An 18,251-nucleotide genomic window follows, 5' to 3' on the forward strand; every position below is an offset into this window, starting at 1 on the left:
TCATCTGTCGATGGACACTTAGGTTGTTTCCAGCTCCGGGCTATTGTGAATAGAGCTGCAATGAACATTTTGGTACATGTCTCTTTTGGAATTATGGTTTTCTCAGGGTATATGCCTAGTAGTGGGATTGCTGGGTCATATGGTAGTTCTATTTTTAGTTTTTTAAGGAACCTCCATACTGTTCTCCATAGTGGCTGTACCAATTCACATTCCCACCAGCAGTGCAAGAGTGTTCCCTTTTTTCCACACCCTCTCCAGCATTTATTGTTTCTAGATTTCTTGATGATGGCCATTCTGACTGGTGTGAGATGATATCTCATTGTAGCTTTGATTTGCATTTCTCTAATGATTAATGATGTTGAGCATTCTTTCATGTGTTTGTTGGCAGTCTGTATATCTTCTTTGGAGAAATGCCTATTTAAGTCTTCTGCCCATTTTTGGATTGGGTTGTTTGTTTTTTTGCTATTGAGCTGCATGAGCTGTTTATAAATTTTGGAGATTAATCCTTTGTCAGTTGCTTCATTTGCAAATATTTTCTCCCATTCTGAGGGTTGTCTTTTGGTCTTGTTTATGGTTTCCTTTGCTGTGCAAAAGCTTTTAAGTTTCATTAGGTCCCATTTGTTTATCTTTGTTTTTATTTCCATTTCTCTAGGAGGTGGGTCCAAAAGGATCTTGCTGTGATTTATGTCATAGAGTGTTCTACCTATGTTTTCCTCTAAGAGTTTGATAGTTTCTGGCCTTACATTTAAGTCTTTAATCCATTTTGAGCTTATTTTTGTGTATGGTGTTAGGGAATGATCTAATCTCAAACTTTTACATGTCCCTGTCCAGTTTTCCCAGCACCACTTATTGAAGAGGCTGTCCTTTCTCCACTGTACATTCCTGCCTCCTTTATCAAAGATAAGTTGGCCATATGTGCGTGGGTTTATCTCTGGGCTTTCTATCCTGATCCACTGATCGATCTTTCTGTTTTTATGCCAGTACCACACTGTCTTGATTACTGTACCTTTGTAGTATAGTCTGAAGTCAGGGAGCCTGATTCCTCCAGCTCCGTTTTTCGTTCTCAAGATTGCTTTGGCTATTCGGGGTCTTTTGTTTTTCCAAACAAATTTTGAAATTTTTTGTTCTAGTTCTGTGAAAAATGCCAGTGGTAGTTTGATAGGGATTGCATTGAATCTGTAGATTGCTTTGGGTAGTAGAGTCATTTTCACAATATTGATTCTTCCAATCCAGGAGCATGGTATATCTCTCCATCTATTTGTATCATCTTTAATTTCTTTCATCAGTGTCTTATAATTTTCTGCATACAGGTCTTTTGTCTCCTTAGGTAGGTTTATTCCTAGATATTTTATTCTTTTTGTTGCAATGGTAAATGGGAGTGTTTTCTTGATTTCATTTTCAGATTTTTCATCATTAGTGTACAGGAATGCCAGAGATTTCTGTACATTAATTTTGTATCCTGCTACTTTACCAAATTCATTGATTAGTTCTAGTAGTTTTTCGGTAGCATCTTTAGGATTCTCTATGTATAGTATCATGTCATCTGCAAACAGTGACAGCTTTACTTCTTCTTTTCCAATTTGGATTCCTTTTATTTCCTTTTCTTCTCTGATTGCTGTGGCTAAAACTTCCAAAACTATGTTGAATAAGAGTGGTGAGAGTGGGCAGCCTTGTCTTGTTCCTGATCTTAGTGGAAATGGTTTCAGTTTTTCACCATTGAGGACAATGTTGGCTGTGGGTTTGTCATATATGGCCTTTATGATGTTGAGGAAAGTTCCCTCTATGCCTACTTTCTGCAGGGTTTTTATCATAAATGGGTGTTGAATTTTGTCGAAAGCTTTCTCTGCATCTATTGAGATGATCATATGGTTTTTCTCCTTCAACTTGTTAATATGGTGTATCACATTGATTGATTTGCGTATATTGAAGAATCCTTGCATTCCTGGAATAAACCCCACTTGATCATGGTGTATGATCCTTTTAATGTGCTGTTGGATTCTGTTTGCTAGTATTTTGTTGAGGATTTTTGCATCTATGTTCATCAGTGATATTGGCCTGTAGTTTTCTTTCTTTGTGACATCCTTGCCTGGTTTTGGTATCAAGGTGATGGTGGCCTCGTAGAATGAGTTTGGGAGTGTTCCTTCCTCTGATATTGTTTGGAAGAGTTTGAGAAGGATGGGTGTTAGCTCTTCTCTAAATGTTTGATAGAATTCGCCTGTGAAGCCATCTGGTCCTGGGCTTTTGTTTGATGGAAGATTTTTAATCACAGTTTCAATTTCAGTGCTTGTGATTGGTCTATTCATATTTTCTATTTCTTCCTGAGTCAGTCTTGGCAGGTTGTGCATTTCTAAGAATTTGTCCATCTCTTCTAGGTTGTCCATTTTATGGGCATAGAGTTGCTTGTAGTAATCTCTCATGATCTTTTGTATTTCTGCAGTGTCAGTTGTTACTTCTCCTTTTTCATTTCTAATTCTATTGATTTGAGTCTTCTCCCTTCTTTTCTTGATGAGTCTGGCTAATGGTTTATCAATTTTGTTTATCTTCTCAAAGAACCAGCTTTTAGTTTTATTGATCTTTGCTATCGTTTCCTTCATTTCTTTTTCATTTATTTCTGATCTGATTTTTATGATTTCTTTCCTTCTGCTAACTTTGGGGTGTTTTTGTTCTTCTTTCTCTAATTGCTTTAGGTGCAAGGTTAGGTTGTTTATTCGAGATGTTTCCTGTTTCTTAAGGTGGGATTGTATTGCTATAAACTTCCCTCTTAGAACTGCTTTTGCTGCATCCCATAGGTTTTGGGTCGTCGTGTCTCCATTGTCATTTGTTTCTAGGTATTTTTTAATTTCCTCTTTGATTTCTTCAGTGATCACTTCGTTATTAAGTAGTGTATTGTTTAGCCTCCATGTGTTTGTATTTTTTACAGCTCTTTTCCTGTAATTGATATCTAGTCTCATAGCATTGTGGTCAGAAAAGACACTTGATACAATTTCAATTTTCTTAAATTTACCAAGGCTTGATTTGTGACCCAAGATATGATCTATCCTGGAGAATGTTCCATGAGCACTTGAGAAAAATGTGTATTCTGTTGTTTTTGGATGGAATGTCCTATAAATATCAATTAAGTCCATCTTGTTTAATGTATCATTTAAAGCTTGTGTTTCCTTATTTATTTTCGTTTTGGAAGATCTGTCCATTGGTGAAAGTGGGGTGTTAAAGTCCCCTACTATGATTGTGTTACTGTCGATTTCTCCTTTTATGGCTGTTAGTATTTGCCTTATGTATTGAGGTGCTCCTATGTTGGGTGCATAAATATTTACAATTGTTATATCTTCTTCTTGGATCGATCCCTTGATCATTATGTAGTGTCCTTCTTTGTCTCTTCTAGTAGTCTTTATTTTAAAGTCTATTTTGTCTGATATGAGAATTGCTACTCCAGCTTTCTTTTGGTTTCCATTTGCATGGAATATCTTTTTCCATCCCCTTACTTTCAGTCTGTATGTGTCTCTAGGTCTGAAGTGGGTCTCTTGTAGACAGCATATATATGGGTCTTGTTTTTGTATCCATTCAGCCAATCTGTGTCTTTTGGTGGGAGCATTTAGTCCATTTACATTTAAGGTAACTATCGATATGTATGTTCCTATTCCCATTTTCTTAATTGTTTTGGGTTCGTTATTGTAGGTCTTTTCCTTCTGTTGTGTTTCTTGCCTAGAGAAGTTCCTTTAGCATTTGTTGTAAAGCTGGTTTGGTGGTGCTGAACTCTCTCAGCTTTTGCTTGTCTGTAAAGGTTTTAATTTCTCCATCAAATCTGAATGAGATCCTTGCTGGGTAGAGTAATCTTGGTTGCAGGTTTTTCTCCTTCATCACTTTAATTATGTCCTGCCACTCCCTTCTGGCTTGTAGAGTTTCTGCTGAGAGATCAGCTGTTATCCTGATGGGGATTCCCTTGTGTGTTATTTGTTGTTTTTGCCTTGCTGCTTTTAATATGATTTCTTTGTGTTTAATTTTTGTCAGTTTGATTAATATGTGTCTTGGCGTATTTCTCCTTGGATTTATTCTGTATGGGACTCTCTGTGCCTCCTGGACTTGATTAACTATTTCCTTTCCCATATTAGGGAAGTTTTCAACTATAATCTCTTCAAATATTTTCTCAGTCCCTTTCTTTTTCTCTTCTTCTTCTGGAACCCCTATAATTCGAATGTTGGTGCGTTTAATGTTGTCCCAGAGGTCTCTGAGACTGTCCTCTGTTCTTTTCATTCTTTTTTCTTTATTTTGCTCTGCAGCAGTTATTTCCACTATTTTATCTTCCACCTCACTTATCCGTTCTTCTGCCTCAGTTATTCTGCTATTGATCCCATCTAGAGTATTTTTTATTTCATGCATTGTGTTTTTAATCGATGCTTGATTCATCTTTAGTTCTTCTAGGTCCTTGTTAACTGTTTCTTGCATTTTGTCTATTCTATTCCCAAGATTTTGGATCTGGGAGATAGAATCTTGGATCATCTTTACCATCATTATTCTGAATTCTTTTTCAGGTAGACTGCCTATTACATCTTCATTTGTTAGGTCTGGTGGGTTTTTATCTTGTTCCTTCTCCTGCTGTGTGTTTTTCTGTCTTCTCATTTTGCTTATGTTACTGTGTTTGGGGTCTCCTTTTTGCAGGCTGCAGGTTCGTAGTTCCCGTTGTTTTTGGTGTCTGTCCCCAGTGGCTAAGGTTGGTTTAGTGGGTTGTGTAGGCTTCCTGGTGGAAGGTACTAGTGCCTGTGTTCTGGTGAATGAGGCTGGATCTTGTCTTTCTGGTGGGCAGGTCCACGTCTGGTGGTGTGTTTTGGGGTGTCTGCGGACTTTTTATGATTTTAGGCCACCTCTCTGCTAATGGGTGGCGTTGTGTTTCTGTCTTGCTAGTTGTTTGGCATAGGGTGTCCAGCACTGTAGCTTGCTGGTCGTTGAGTGAAGCTGGGTGCTGGTGTTGAGATGGAGATCTCTGGAAGATTTTCGCCGTTTGATATTATGTGGAGCTGGGAGGTCTCTTGTGGACCAGTGTCCTGAAGTTGGCTCTCCCACCTCAGAGGCACAGCACTGACTCCTGGCTCCTCAATTTGGGATGATTTGTTGTCTATTCATGTATTCCACAGATGCAGGGTACATCAAGTTGATCGTGGAGCTTTAATCCGCTGCTTCTGAGGCTGCTGGAGAGGTTTCCCTTTCTCTTCTTTGTTCTCACAGCTCCTGGGTCTCAGCTTTGGATTTGGCCCCGCCTCTGCGTGTAGGTCGCCGCAGGGCGTCTGTTCTTCGCTCAGACAGGACAGGGTTAAAGGAGCAGCCTCTTCGGGGACTCTGGCTCACTCAGGCCGGGCGGGAGGGAGGGGCACGGAGTGCGGGGCGAGCCTGCAGCGGCAGAGTTCGGCGTGACGTTGCACCAGCCGAGGCGCGCCGTGCGTTCTCCCAGGGAAGCCGCCCCTGGATCCCGGGACCCCGGCAGTGGCGGGCTGCACAGGCTCCCGGAAGGGCGGTGTGGACAGTGACCTGCGCTCGCACACAGGCTTCCTGGCGGCGGCAGCAGCAGCCCCAGCGTCCCACGCCCGTCACCGGGCTCCGCGCTTTCAGTCGCGACCCGCGCCCGTCTGTGGAGCCCCTTCAAGCAGCGCTCTCAATCCCCTCTCCTCGCGCACCAGGAAACCAAGAGGGAAGAAAAAGTCTCTTGCCTCTCCGGCAGCTCCAGAGTTTTCCCGGACTCTCTGCCGGCTAGCCGTGGCACATTAGCCCCCCTCAGGCTGAGTTCTCGCCGCCAGCCCCAGTCCTTTCCCTGCGCTCTGACCGAAGCCCGAGCCTCAGCTTCCAGCACCGCCCGCCCTGGCGGGTGAGCAGACAAGCCTCTCGGGCGGGTGAGTGCCGCTCAGCACCGATCCTCTGTGCGGGAATCTCTCCGCTTTGCCCTACCCAGGTATGTGGGGAGTTTCTTGCCTTTTGGGAGGTCTGGGGTCTTCTGCCAGCATTCAGTAGGTGTTCTGTAGGAGTTGTTCCACGTGTAGCTGTATTTCTGGTGTATCCGTGGGGAGGAAGGTGATCTCCGCGTCTTACTCTTCCGCCATCTTACCCGGAAGTCCGGGATCATTTGTCCTATAGAATTTTCCATGTTCTAAATCTTGCTGATCATATCCTAGTAGTATGATTTAACATATTAACATATTCTTCTATCCCCTGAGTTCCCTGTATATTGTAATTAGCTCTGGAGGATTGATTCAGTTCAGGTTCAATTACTTTCCCTTTTCCTGACTGAGTAGTTCACAGGTGACACTGTGTACTTCCTATTGCATCACATCAGGAGGCACATTTTATCAGGCTGTTTCCCTTTTCTTGATATTAAGATTAATTAGTGGGCTGAGGTGCAGTCAGCTTTATCCATTATTATAAAGTTTCCCACCAACCTTTCACCTGAAGAGTTTAGCAGCCTTTGATTATTATTGCCTAGAGCCATTATTGTTGCCTAGAGATTGCAAAATGTTGATTTTCTAATTTTAGCATTTATGGATAAAATATTTCTATAAAGAAGAAATTTCCCTCATTATCTGGTTGGTTACTGTGAAATAATGTTTGTACAGAAAGGTCAACTTCAATGCTTCAGTTTTCCTTTTATATACCAGTTTTCAAAATAATGAGTTGGCTCACTAGCAACTTATAAAATACCCATTGCAGTTTAAATTATTTAAAGATCGTTATGAATATATGGATTATTATATATTAGAGGGATTCAGTCTATTGCAGTCATTCTTTTTTATGTTTAAATTTTCTCATCTTTGTCCAGTGGAATACTACAGGCTGGCTTCTATGTTTTTGATATGACTCCAGTAGTCTTTGAAAGCTTTCTTGCTTCCTGGAACCGTAGGAAATCTTAGGCTTATCTTGCACATTTCCTGCCCCAGATCTGGGATTACTAATTTTTCTAGTCAGCCCTCATTCCTTTCAGTGTTACTTGTGGAAAATAGTATTTGGAGATCACAACCTAGGTGCTAGGAAAGGCACTCATTGTTAACTTTTAGCTATTCTTATAGTACTATTTCTGCATCTCTAACTAATATACTTGGGGTACTATTTCTTGAGTTGGCAAATAGAGTCTGACCTATTTCCTGGGCTCTGTGTTATTCTAGGAGGGAGAGCCCTTCAAATGCTGTGTGGGTCTTTTTTCACCAATTGAAATTTTCCAGAAAAGTCTCCTGTTTCCTGCCTGGGGATGAGGGGTAATTTCCTCCTTGTCATTTTCTTCTCACTCATTCTAGAATCTGACTGTATATACTTCATACCAGATCTTACTTATAAACGGACAGCATATGAAGGAGTAGAGAAATTTCTACATTGGTTTCCTTCATTTTGTCCCCTTTATAACGAAAATCATTTCTATTGGTATGTGCACATAACTGTTCTGACACTATCCACTGCTCAGTGGGGTGAAATTCACACTACCAAAGAAAATTTACTTTGAACATACGAACAAAAATCTTTCATGTGCATAGAAAAAGAAATAAATCACACAAATGAGGCAAATTAGGATAGATTAAAGGTGACTGAGTGTGAATGTGGTGGTTACATTGATGGCACAAGTCAAAACACAGGAAGTGGAACTTTGAAGAGCACCTTTGTCAATCAGTATGCCCCAGTCACTTGCCCTAGAGGGATCTAAGATCTAGTAACACATGAGCTGCCTTCCCACGAGCCTATCACTAGGTGGACCATTACAGTGAAGACAGAATAACATATGTAATGACAAAGCAAGTTGGATAACACTTTGGGCAGAAATCAGTTTTGGAAACATGCTATATATAACGCTAATTTTGGGGGACACATTTAGTTTGCACTAACCAGTGGTTTCAGACAATACTGGGAATCAGGGCTATTTGCGGTAATGACAAGTCCTCCTTATCTTGGAGCACCTAATTGTGGTTGTAGGACAGATTATGTTAATTATTAAAAAGCTACCTTGTGTTAGCTTCAAATCTGTCCTTCTACTCTATGATGCTGGGGATGGGACTCTGCCAATTACATTTATCCTTGGCCAGCTGGCTCCCTTTTAGGCTTTGCAGAGGGGGTGATAGGAGGCTGGACAAGAGAGAATGGGCTTGCTCTTTCCTGTTTTGCCTCTTGTTGCGGACACCTTTACATGAGCTATAGCTCTTCACCCTGGCAGTGGCTGTTAGTTCTAGGCCCTAGCTTTTTCCAGCCTTTCCGGAATCAGCCTTGTGTGCCTCTCAGATGTACCAGCTTCACGAGGTCCCTCTCTGAGCTTCTGAGCCAGCAGCGCTAGCCAGGCACCTCCCTCACTTCCCAGTTCCAGGTTCCAATAACTGCACCCTCCTCCGTGGGCTCCCCCGCACCCTGGAACGGGCACTGCTTCCTGCGGTTACTGTCTCTCTGTGACCTCTGTGTCCCTTTTTGCCTTTTTGGTCCTTTAATAGCTGTTTAACCAATTTTTTATATTAAATTTTCTCATTCTGTCTGTTAAAATAGCTGGTGTGACATCTGTTTTCCTTATTGGACCCTGATTAACATACCTGTATATTGGTAGATATACAAATGGAATAGAAAATTCGGGGAAATATTATGATCCAAGTTATGATAGGAAAACACCGGGAAATACATGAAAAGGTATTAAAAATTATATCAGCAAAATCACCCTGGCTCCATGGAGACAGAAAGTAGATTAGTGGTTGCCAGGGTGGTGGAGATGGGGGAGTGGGGAGTGACTAATGGGTATGGGGATTCTTTTGGGGTGATGAAAATGTTCTGGAATTAGATAGCAGTGATGGGTTGCCCAGCTCTGTGAAGATACTAAAAACCAATGAATTGTGCACTTTACAAGGGTATATCTGTGTTATATGAATTATATCTCAATTTTTAAAAATAGGAACGCCCTCCTCCCCACCCATAAAATCAGTTTGGCTGCCTTCCGGTCCATCCCCGGCCCACTCCTCGGCGTTGCAGTCTGTTCTTCACTGACTTGTAGGAATGGTCTTATTAATCTTCAATGACTAGTTAGCCTTCCCAAGAAGAGATGCTTTACTTTGTGTGGCCCCAGCTGGTAGTGACACCATATAGAGGCAGTTTTTGCAGTCTGTTGTGCCATGGCATTATTTTGCCACTTGTTAAACAAAAGAGGATGGCTGGGCCACTGGGTCACCAACTGAGACAGAAAATTTCTTTGCAGTGGAATGTGTACATCTAAGTTTCTTACTCCTGGCTTTTATGGCATTGTGAGTTGTCATGGTTATCTGAGATGATCTAATTCACCAAGGACCAAATGTGAGTTCTTTTTTTTTTTTTTTGCGGTACATGGGCCTCTCACTGCTGCGGCCTCTCCCGCCGCGGAGCACAGGCTCCGGACGCACAGGCTCAGCGGCCATGGCTCACGGGCCCAGCCGCTCCGCGACATGTGGGATCTTCCAGGACTGGGGCATGAACCCGTGTCCCCTGCATCGGCAGGCGGACTCCCAACCACCACGCCACCAGGGAAGCCCGAATGTGAGTTCTTTGATCAGGGTTCAGGTACTAGGATGGAGCTGGGAATATTGTGTATGGGACAGTGCCAGTGAAGATCCCAGCAAGGTGAGACACCTCAGGAGTTGCAAGAGAGAGAGTCATCAGCACTGCTGGGGCTGAAGGTACCAAAAAAGGAAACAGTGCCTTCAGAATCCAGTAAAAGTGGGAACCATATGGGAGGGCTCATCCCGTAGGAGCTGAGTTTGTGAAGAGACACAGCCTCTACCAGAGATGCAGCCCTACCGTCCTCTACCAAGGAGGGAGTGAGAATTACCCGCCCTACAGCTCTCTTTTCTTCTGCTAGTGCTTCCCATTGGGTCAAGCCCAACTGGAAGTCAGAGAATAAGGGAGCCCCAGGAGGCAGCTTCCCTCTGCACAGAGCAGGGCAGAGAAGAGCTGAGAATGGGTTGCAGGGGGCAAACGGAGAATAACCAGCACCTGGAGTGCCTGGCAAGATGGCCTTGACAGAGTTGCAGGGATTATTTATAGTTTTCTGAATTAAAGTCATATAAATAGTTGCACAGCCAGAGCTCTTGGTACATTGCTGACTGCTTCTGCATCCAACTCTTTCCTTCTGGTTCCATGGAGAAAGTTCCCAGCTCTTTTCAAATTTGAGGTTCTCCACACACAGGCTCTAGATTCCATGCCTTTTTGCCTTCTTGGCAACCTTACTCCACCAGTCTTTCTTCCTCTTCTAGGTCTTCAGCTTTTTCCTCTCTACGGGACCCCTCCCACCAGTAGTCTAATATACTCTCCCCTTTTCTTTGCCAACAAACAAAAACATTTGCATATCTTCTTCATTTCTTATTCACAACTAAACTTCTCCAAATGCTCACACATGCTGCTTTCACTTTCCCATCTCTCATTTCCCTGCTCCATTTCCTCCCCCAGTTCCTGCTTCAAATTATTTCTGGTACTAGCTATTATTTTGACAACTTTATTGAGATATAATTCACATATCATATAATTCACCCATTTAAATTGCACAATTCAGTGGTTTTAGTATACTCACAGAGTTGTGCAGCTATCACCACAGTCAATTTTAGAACTGTTCATCACCCCCAAAGAAATACCATACTCATTAGCAGTCATTACCAATTTCCTCTCAACCCTCCTAGCCCTGGGCAGCCACTAATCTACTTTCTGCCTCTACAGATTTGCTTATGGTAGGCATTTCATATAAAGGGAATCATATAGTGTGTGGTATTTTGTGACTGGCGCTTTTGTCACTTAGCACAGTGTCTTCAAAGTTCATTCATATTGTCCCATGTATCTGTACTACATTTCTTTTCACTGCTGAATAATAGTGCATTGTATGGATGGGCCACGTTTTAGTTATCCATTCATCAGTTGATGGACGTATAAGTTGTTTCCACTTTTTGACCATTATGAATAATGCTGCTGTGAACATAAATGTACAAGTTTTGCAAGGACACGTTTTCATTTCTCTTGGGTGTATATTTAGGAGTGGAATTGTTGGGTCATATGTTAACTCCAAGTTTAACCCTTTGAAGAACTGGCAGACTTCTCCAAAGTGGCTGCATTATTTTACATTCCCACCAGCAGTGTATGAGGGTTCCAAGTTCTCTGCATCCTTGCCAACACATATTATTTGTGTTTTTGATTATAGCCTTCCTAATGGAGTAAAGTAGTATCTCATTGTGGCTTAAATTTGTATTTTCCTAATGGCTAGTGATGTCGAACACTTTTTCATGTGCTTATTAACCTTTTATGTACCTTCTTTTAGAAATGTCTGTTCAAATCCTTTGCTCATTTTAAAATTGGATGATCTGTCTTTTTATGTTTTAGTTGTGATAGTTCTTTATATGTTCTAGATACTAGTCCCGTATCAGATTGCAAAATTTTTCTGCCAGTCTGTGGGTTGTCTTTTCACTTTCTTGATGGTGTCCTTTGAAGCCCCAAAGTTTTAAATTTTGATGATGTCCAATTCATCTATATATATTTTTTTGCTGTTGCTTTGCTTTGGTGTCATATCTAAGAAAAATTTGCCTAATCCAAGATCATGAAGATCCATGCTTATGTTTTTGTAAAGAGTTTTATAGTTTTTGCCCTTACATTTATTTACTTTAAAATTTTATTTATTTATTTATTTATTTTTGGCTGCTTTGGGTCTTCGTTGCTGCGCCCGGGCTTTCTCTAGTTGTGGCGAGTGGGGGCTACTCTTCGTTGCGGTGCGCGGGCTTCTCATTGCGGTGGGTTCTCCTCTTGTGGAGCATGGGCTCTAGGTGCACGGACTTCAGTAGTTGTGGCTCGCAGACTCTAGAGCACAGGCTCAGTAGCTGTGGCACAAGGGCTTAGTTGCTCTGCGGCATGTGGGATCTTCCTGGACCAGGGATCGAACCCGTGTCCCCTGCATTGGCAGGCGGATTCTTCACCACTGCGCCACCAGGGAAGTCCCTCGCCCTTACATTTAGATCTATGCTTCATTTTAAGTTAGTTTTTGTGTATGGTCTAAGGATCTAGTTTCATTATTTTGCAAGTGGATATTCAATGGTCCTAGCACCAATTATCAAATTCCATTAACTTTATTATTATATAGTATTGGAAACATACAGAAAAATTTATGTGGCATCTTCCCACTTATTCCTGTGACCCTGTTCTTTTAACATAAAAGCTGACTTTATGTTGTTTTGTCTAGGTTTCCAGAGATATCATGGGAGTACCAAGATAAACATATGTGTTTAATCTGTCATGTTTGACTAGTAGTCTGGTTTCTTTCTTAGGGGATTTCAAAGCAAGTGGAGGGGATGTGTAAATAAACATGTGTGTCCAATCTTCCATGATCAGCTGTGAGTGTCCACTTGCTTAACACTTGTTTTCCTTGCTAGACTGAAGCGGCTCTCAACCACCATTGTCATTCCAAAGTTTAACACTGTGTTGAATAAATTAGAAAGGGTGGAATGAGCGAATGATGGAGCAAAATCTGAAGAGTTCGTGGGGGTGGGGAGAATCAGAGAGTGTCTTCAGGTGGGAGGAGGAACACCGTTTCCCCTGAGTCTGAGAAAAGATGAAGATGGGTTCAGATACAGATGAGGTGGTGTAAATCGGGGGAACAAACTTTCAAGTCTCTCTCTCTCAATCTAGTAGCCAAGAAAGGAACACATGAAGGCAGTACAGAGGGAATATGGGATGTCCCAAGACTTATCTGGGGAGAGGTTGCATAGATAGGCTCGGGTTCCTTTGCAGAGGTGATTTTGAAGGCCCAGATTGGCTGCTACCATTAACTTTTCTCTTTCCTAAGACACATGGACATTGCATGTTAAAGAGCCAATTCAATTCTATAATCCAGTTTTCTTTTCTGAATTTAGTTCTCCACTTCTTCCTAAAGGCTTTGCAGACTGTTAGAAAAGTTCAAAAGGCAAAAAGCACAGGCTTTTAGAATCATGCAAAGCTGGTTTCAAACCCCTATTCTTACCACCTACGTGTGACCTTGGGCAAATTTTTAATTCTTTCTGATAGTCAGTTTTGTCATCTGTGAAATGGGTACAGTAAAATTACCTATCCCAAGAGGTTGTCATTTAGTTAAATGAGTTCATACACATAAAGCTCTTAAATTGATGCCTGGCATACAACATCATACTCATTTTAAAAACCTTATCACATTTGAATCTCACAACAACACTTTGGATTGTCCTTTTCATTCTTTTTCTTTTTTTTTAATAAGTTTATTTATTTAGCTGCATTGGGTCTTTTGTTGCTGCATTGGGACTTTCTCCAGTTGTGGCGAGCGGGGGCTACTCTTTGTTGTGGTGCACAGGTTTCTCATTGTGGTGGCTTCTCTTGTGTCAGAGCACGGGCTCTAGGTGCGCAGGCTTCAGTAGTTGTGGCACGTAGGCTCAGTAGTTGTGGCTCATGGGCTCTAGAGCACAGGCTCAGTTACTCCGTGGCATGTGGGAACTTCCTGGACTGGGGCTCGAACCCATGTCCCCTGCATCGGCAGGCAGATTCTTAACCACTGCGTCACCAGGGAAGTCCCTGGATTGTCCCTTTTAAAAACCATTTCTTGGGCTTCCCTGGTGGCACAGTGGTTGAGAGTCTGCCTGCCGATGCAGGGGACACGGGTTCGTGCCCCGGTCCGGGAAGATCCCACATCCCACATGCCACGGAGCGGCTAGGCCCGTGAGCCATGGCCACTGAGCCTGCGCGTCTGGAGCCTGTGCTCCGCAATGGGAGAAGCCACAACAGTGAGAGGCCCGCGTACCAGAAAAAACAAAAAAAACAAAAAAAAACCATTTCTCGTTTTCAACTTTGACATCTTCATCTCCTAGGCCTTCAGACTTCTTTCTTTTTGCCCATATGAATGGAACTGTAGATCTCTGTGTGTGAATGAGTCAGGTAAGGTCAAAAACTTTGAATTTGGGACTTCCCTGGCAGTACAGTGGTTAAAACTCCACGCTTCCACTACAGGGGTGCAGGTTTGATCCCTGGTTGGGGAACTAAGATCCCGCATGCCACATGGTGTGGCCAAAAAAAAAAAACTTCGAATTTTTCTTCTTTCTCCTTTTCTTTGCTTGAGACTTAGCAGCTGTTTCAAGCTGCTTTTAGCCACTGACACTTTGGGGTCTGAAACATTATGCTATTGGCCGCTATCTCTAGGTATTTTCAAATGGCATTAGAGTTTGATAAGTTGAAGTCATATTAATAAGTTTCACAGTAGTTTTAAGTATCTGGAAATTAATAGTCATTTCTTTGTTTAATAGACATACACAAAAGAATGGGCTGAGGTTCTAAACCACAAAAGTAAGCATGTGGAAGAAACTGTCAAAGAACTTATATCAATATTTGAGACTATTTATGAAGTTAAATACAGTGGGAAAACAGCAAAACAGTTACCAGGTAATGTGGCTGGTTACAATGTTTGAATCACAAGTGTTACAGATACGTTCTCAAGTAGGCACCTTGTGCTTAGCAGGCACCAAAATTCCATACTCCCAGAAGGAGAGCAGATGTTCAGCCTAAAGCACACCGTTTGCAGTTTAGGCACAGGGAGCCCTTTTTATGAGTTAGGGAATGGTGGGCACCCCTCTGAAATCCAAGTTCATAGATACTTACTGGGGACCAACCTTGCAAGCAGGCCTTTCCATGGATATCAGTCTCTGGCCTGCTATGTTAAGTTTTTTTTTGGTACAGCATTCTACCATGCTGGCTGTCACACTGTGTGGGGATGGCATCTAGTGAGTAGAGGCCAGGGATGCTGCTGAATATCCTCCATGGCATAGGACAGCTGCAACAACAAAGCATGTCAGTAGTGCTGAGGTTGAGAAACTCCAGCTTAAACAAGTATTTGCCCCATCTCTTCTTTCTCTGAGAGGTTTTCCACTTAGTTTAAGTAGTTTTCATCAGAAGTATCAAAAACACGAACTTGGCAGCTTAAGACGGCAAACCCAAAAGGTAAACAGGTATTTTAGAAAGAGAGCCTGTAAAAAAACCCCTCTTTAAATGTTTCTTAATTCTAGATACTAATACAGAGTACAGTGTTTTTGTTTTTTGTTTTTTTTTGCGATACGCGGTCCTCTCACAGTTGTGGCCTCTCCCGCCGCGGAGCACAGGCCCCGGACGCGCAGGCCCAGCGGCCACGGCCCACGGGCCCAGCCGCTCCGCGGCATGTGGGATCTTCCCGGACCGGGGCACGAACCCATGTCCTTAATAGAATGTTAATTCTGTTGAGATGGGTGATTTAAATTGAATTCAAGGGTGATTTCCCCCAGCAACAAATTTTTAATTTTTAAATTAAGAATTTTTTTTAAGAAGGAGCTTCCTAAGAAGGTTTGCTTGTATAGAATAAACCAAATGCCAAGTATTAACTGTTATATTTTTGTTTTATCTTTTATCTATAGAACAGAGAAAACATGTTGTTTTTGGAAGTGAAACAGAAGAGGGTGAAAGTGCTGATTATGAGACTAATATTGTGCCTGAGGTTGATGTTAATGATAAAGATGAATTTAAAAAGGTATTTATTGTAAAGCAACCTTATGCAATTTCACAGAATTATGACTCATAGGATTGTAGATAACCCCAAATGGTGTTTTTTTTTTTTCCAGGCAGTTCTGAAAGCAGTCTGTGTGGATTTATAACAAAATCCAGAAAATATAATTTTCAATTCTATACTGTAGCATCTGACAAGAAACAGCAATCCTTACAGTTTTCCCCAACACTGTCAACTTTTAATGCTATTCTGTCACTTACAGTTTATATAGTTATCTCCCCCTATTGTGACTGACCGTGTTTTCTTATGTAGTAAATGTCACATCTGGGATTGTAGTGCCAATCCATTTGACTCAAAGTGGAGAACTTTGTTCTCAGTTATTGTTTTTAATAGAATTACCTGTATTGCAAAACCGGATTTTGATTCTCTTGGGGTCCAGGGATCTGCATTTTTTATTAACACTGTGGACTCTCCCACAGTAGAAACCCCAGGTGGGCAGATTCTCACATTATGCTGAGCTGTGTTGAGAATGAAAGTTGAGGAGGAGACATGGGGATTCTTCATCCTTCTTAGGCCTTCTGAGGCCTTCTGGTCATGCATCAACTCTAAATGCCACTCCCACATTTGTACTAATTCCTGCTTTCTCCTGCTCCCGTCAGTTTTCTTTTAATCCTCCGTACTCATCTTTTCATTCTTTCTCCATTTTACATTCTTTTACACTCTCTAACCCCTGCCCTAACACAGTCTTGGAAATAAACAGCACATGTTTGTTTCACTTTCACCTTCTGGCTCAAGGATGCTATCACTAATTTATCAGGAAACACTTTCCCGCTGAGTCTAGATTTTAGCTGTAGATTGCTTCTCAGTACCATGCACCAGGCAGCCACTATCAGTTGGTGGGGGTCAGCAGGAGAGTTCTTTTCTTCCAACTGCATTCCCTTTGACACTGGCTGGGGTCCTTAGAGCAAGACTGAGTACCATCAGAGCCTCTCAAAATGGGAGATCACTTAGAGCTGCATCAGTGCAGACATCTCCTAAACAGCCTCTGCCTCTGAAATCCATCTTCCACATCGCTTCCACAGTGGTTTAATGTAAACATCTGATTATGTCATGCCTGCACTTTAGCCTGGTAGTTGACCAACCCGGTCATATTCCTCTTTGTTCACACCTGATAAGCCTCCCTTCTGACCCAACTCAACCTGACTGGCCCACCCAGACTCAGAAGGTCAGGGTGTAGGGTGGAGAGGAACAGTGTGGCCAGAGCCTGGCTCCGGATGTGTGAATCACTGTGCAAGCAAGACGTAGTGCCCAGATTCCTGCCCAGGCTCAATATTTATTCTGTGCTCTGACCAATAAATGTGGCTACTTCTTCTCTGGTGGGAAAGAAGGGCTTGCAGAGAGGGACAAACCATGGTGCCAGGACGGTGGAAGTTTCATCCCATGTATTTTGGTATCATACATTTTAAAATATGTTTATCTACCAAGCTGAGATTTTTGAGGTTGGAGACTACATATCCTCTTGTGCCCACACCTCTCAGCATTGAAAAGTGTGCCACACTTAAGGGCTTCAGTTTTGTTGAGTGAATTACTGAATATTGAGCAAACCAGGATTGTTTTCAATTAGCTGTTTTTGAATTTTGGCTTTTGAGTAAGGCCTTATAATTTGCTAGGGTGTTTATGAAAGCACACCTTTCATGTATTCTTACTTGTTTAAAAAAACAAGTAATTTAGGATTGAATTTATTTCTACAATATAATTGAAATTGTATAGTTTATTATTTTTCATCTTTGGCATGTCACTTCTAATATTGTATTATTGCTTTGGGGGTGTTAGAGTTTTTATTTTTTGTACTAAATTTAATATGATTTCTCATTACAGGAATGTAAAGAGGTCTACGCTTTTTTCTCTCATCAATTACTAGACAGTCTTCAAAAAGCTACACAGTTATCTTTGGACACAATGAAAAGAAGAATATTTGTTGCCAGGCAAGTTGAAAATATGCTAAATATGTCTGGTAATACTATCACAACATAACGCTAAAGCACTTAATTTTTATTAATTAATTTTAATAATTGTAAAATTTAAAACACGGCATTTATGAAAAGACTGTATGAAAAGAAGCATGTAATACTTCAAGAACAGTGATAAATGAACAGCCATGTTCCTAGCACCCAGGCCAAGACGAAGAACACTGAACACTACTAGTACCCTTACTGGTCCTTCCTCTGCTCACCCAAAGGTAACCACTATCCTGAACTTGATGTTTATCATTGTCTTGGTTTGCCTGACAGTTTACCCCATGTTTGTATCATTTAATTTGACTGTATTTGAAATGTGTTCAGTATTGTTTTTGAGATGCATCTATGCTGATATACTTTATTTTCACTTCTGTATAGCTCAAGTATACACAATCTGTTTTATCACTTCTACTGGTGGTGGTTGTTTGGGTTGTTTCCAGTTTGGGCTATTGTGAACATTCTTGTGCATGTCTCCTGCTGTACCTGCTAAGAGTGGAATGGCTGGGCCCTGGGCTCTGTGCATGCCTCAATTTACCAGGCAGTGCCTAGCATGAGAGTGCCTATGGATCTTCATCCTTGCACACAGTTGGTGTCATTCAGTTAAAAAATTGTTGCCAGCATATAGGGTATGAAATGGTGTCTCACTGGGATTTAAATCATTTAAATCATTTTCCTGGTTACTGATGAGGTTAAACATATTTTCATGTTTATGAGCTATTTGTGCTTTCTCTTTTTAAAAATTTGCCTTCCCTTCCCTTCCC

General features: G+C 41.7%; 1 protein-coding gene across 1 annotated transcript in view; it reads left to right on the forward strand.

Moving 5' to 3' along the window:
* DNAH8 (dynein axonemal heavy chain 8) overlaps positions 1-18,251 on the forward strand; it is a 343,843-nt gene that overhangs the window by 81,646 nt on the left and 243,946 nt on the right. The window contains exons 22-24 of the mRNA XM_081246835.1: positions 14,247-14,382; positions 15,384-15,496; positions 17,351-17,457. Of these exons, the coding sequence (XP_081102961.1) occupies positions 14,247-14,382; positions 15,384-15,496; positions 17,351-17,457 (356 nt within the window). The remainder of the gene's footprint in view (positions 1-14,246; positions 14,383-15,383; positions 15,497-17,350; positions 17,458-18,251) is intronic.

Source organism: Mesoplodon bidens, assembly GCF_964165515.1.
Source record: "Mesoplodon bidens genome assembly, chromosome: 10".
NCBI classification, from domain to species: Eukaryota; Metazoa; Chordata; class Mammalia; order Artiodactyla; family Ziphiidae; genus Mesoplodon; species Mesoplodon bidens.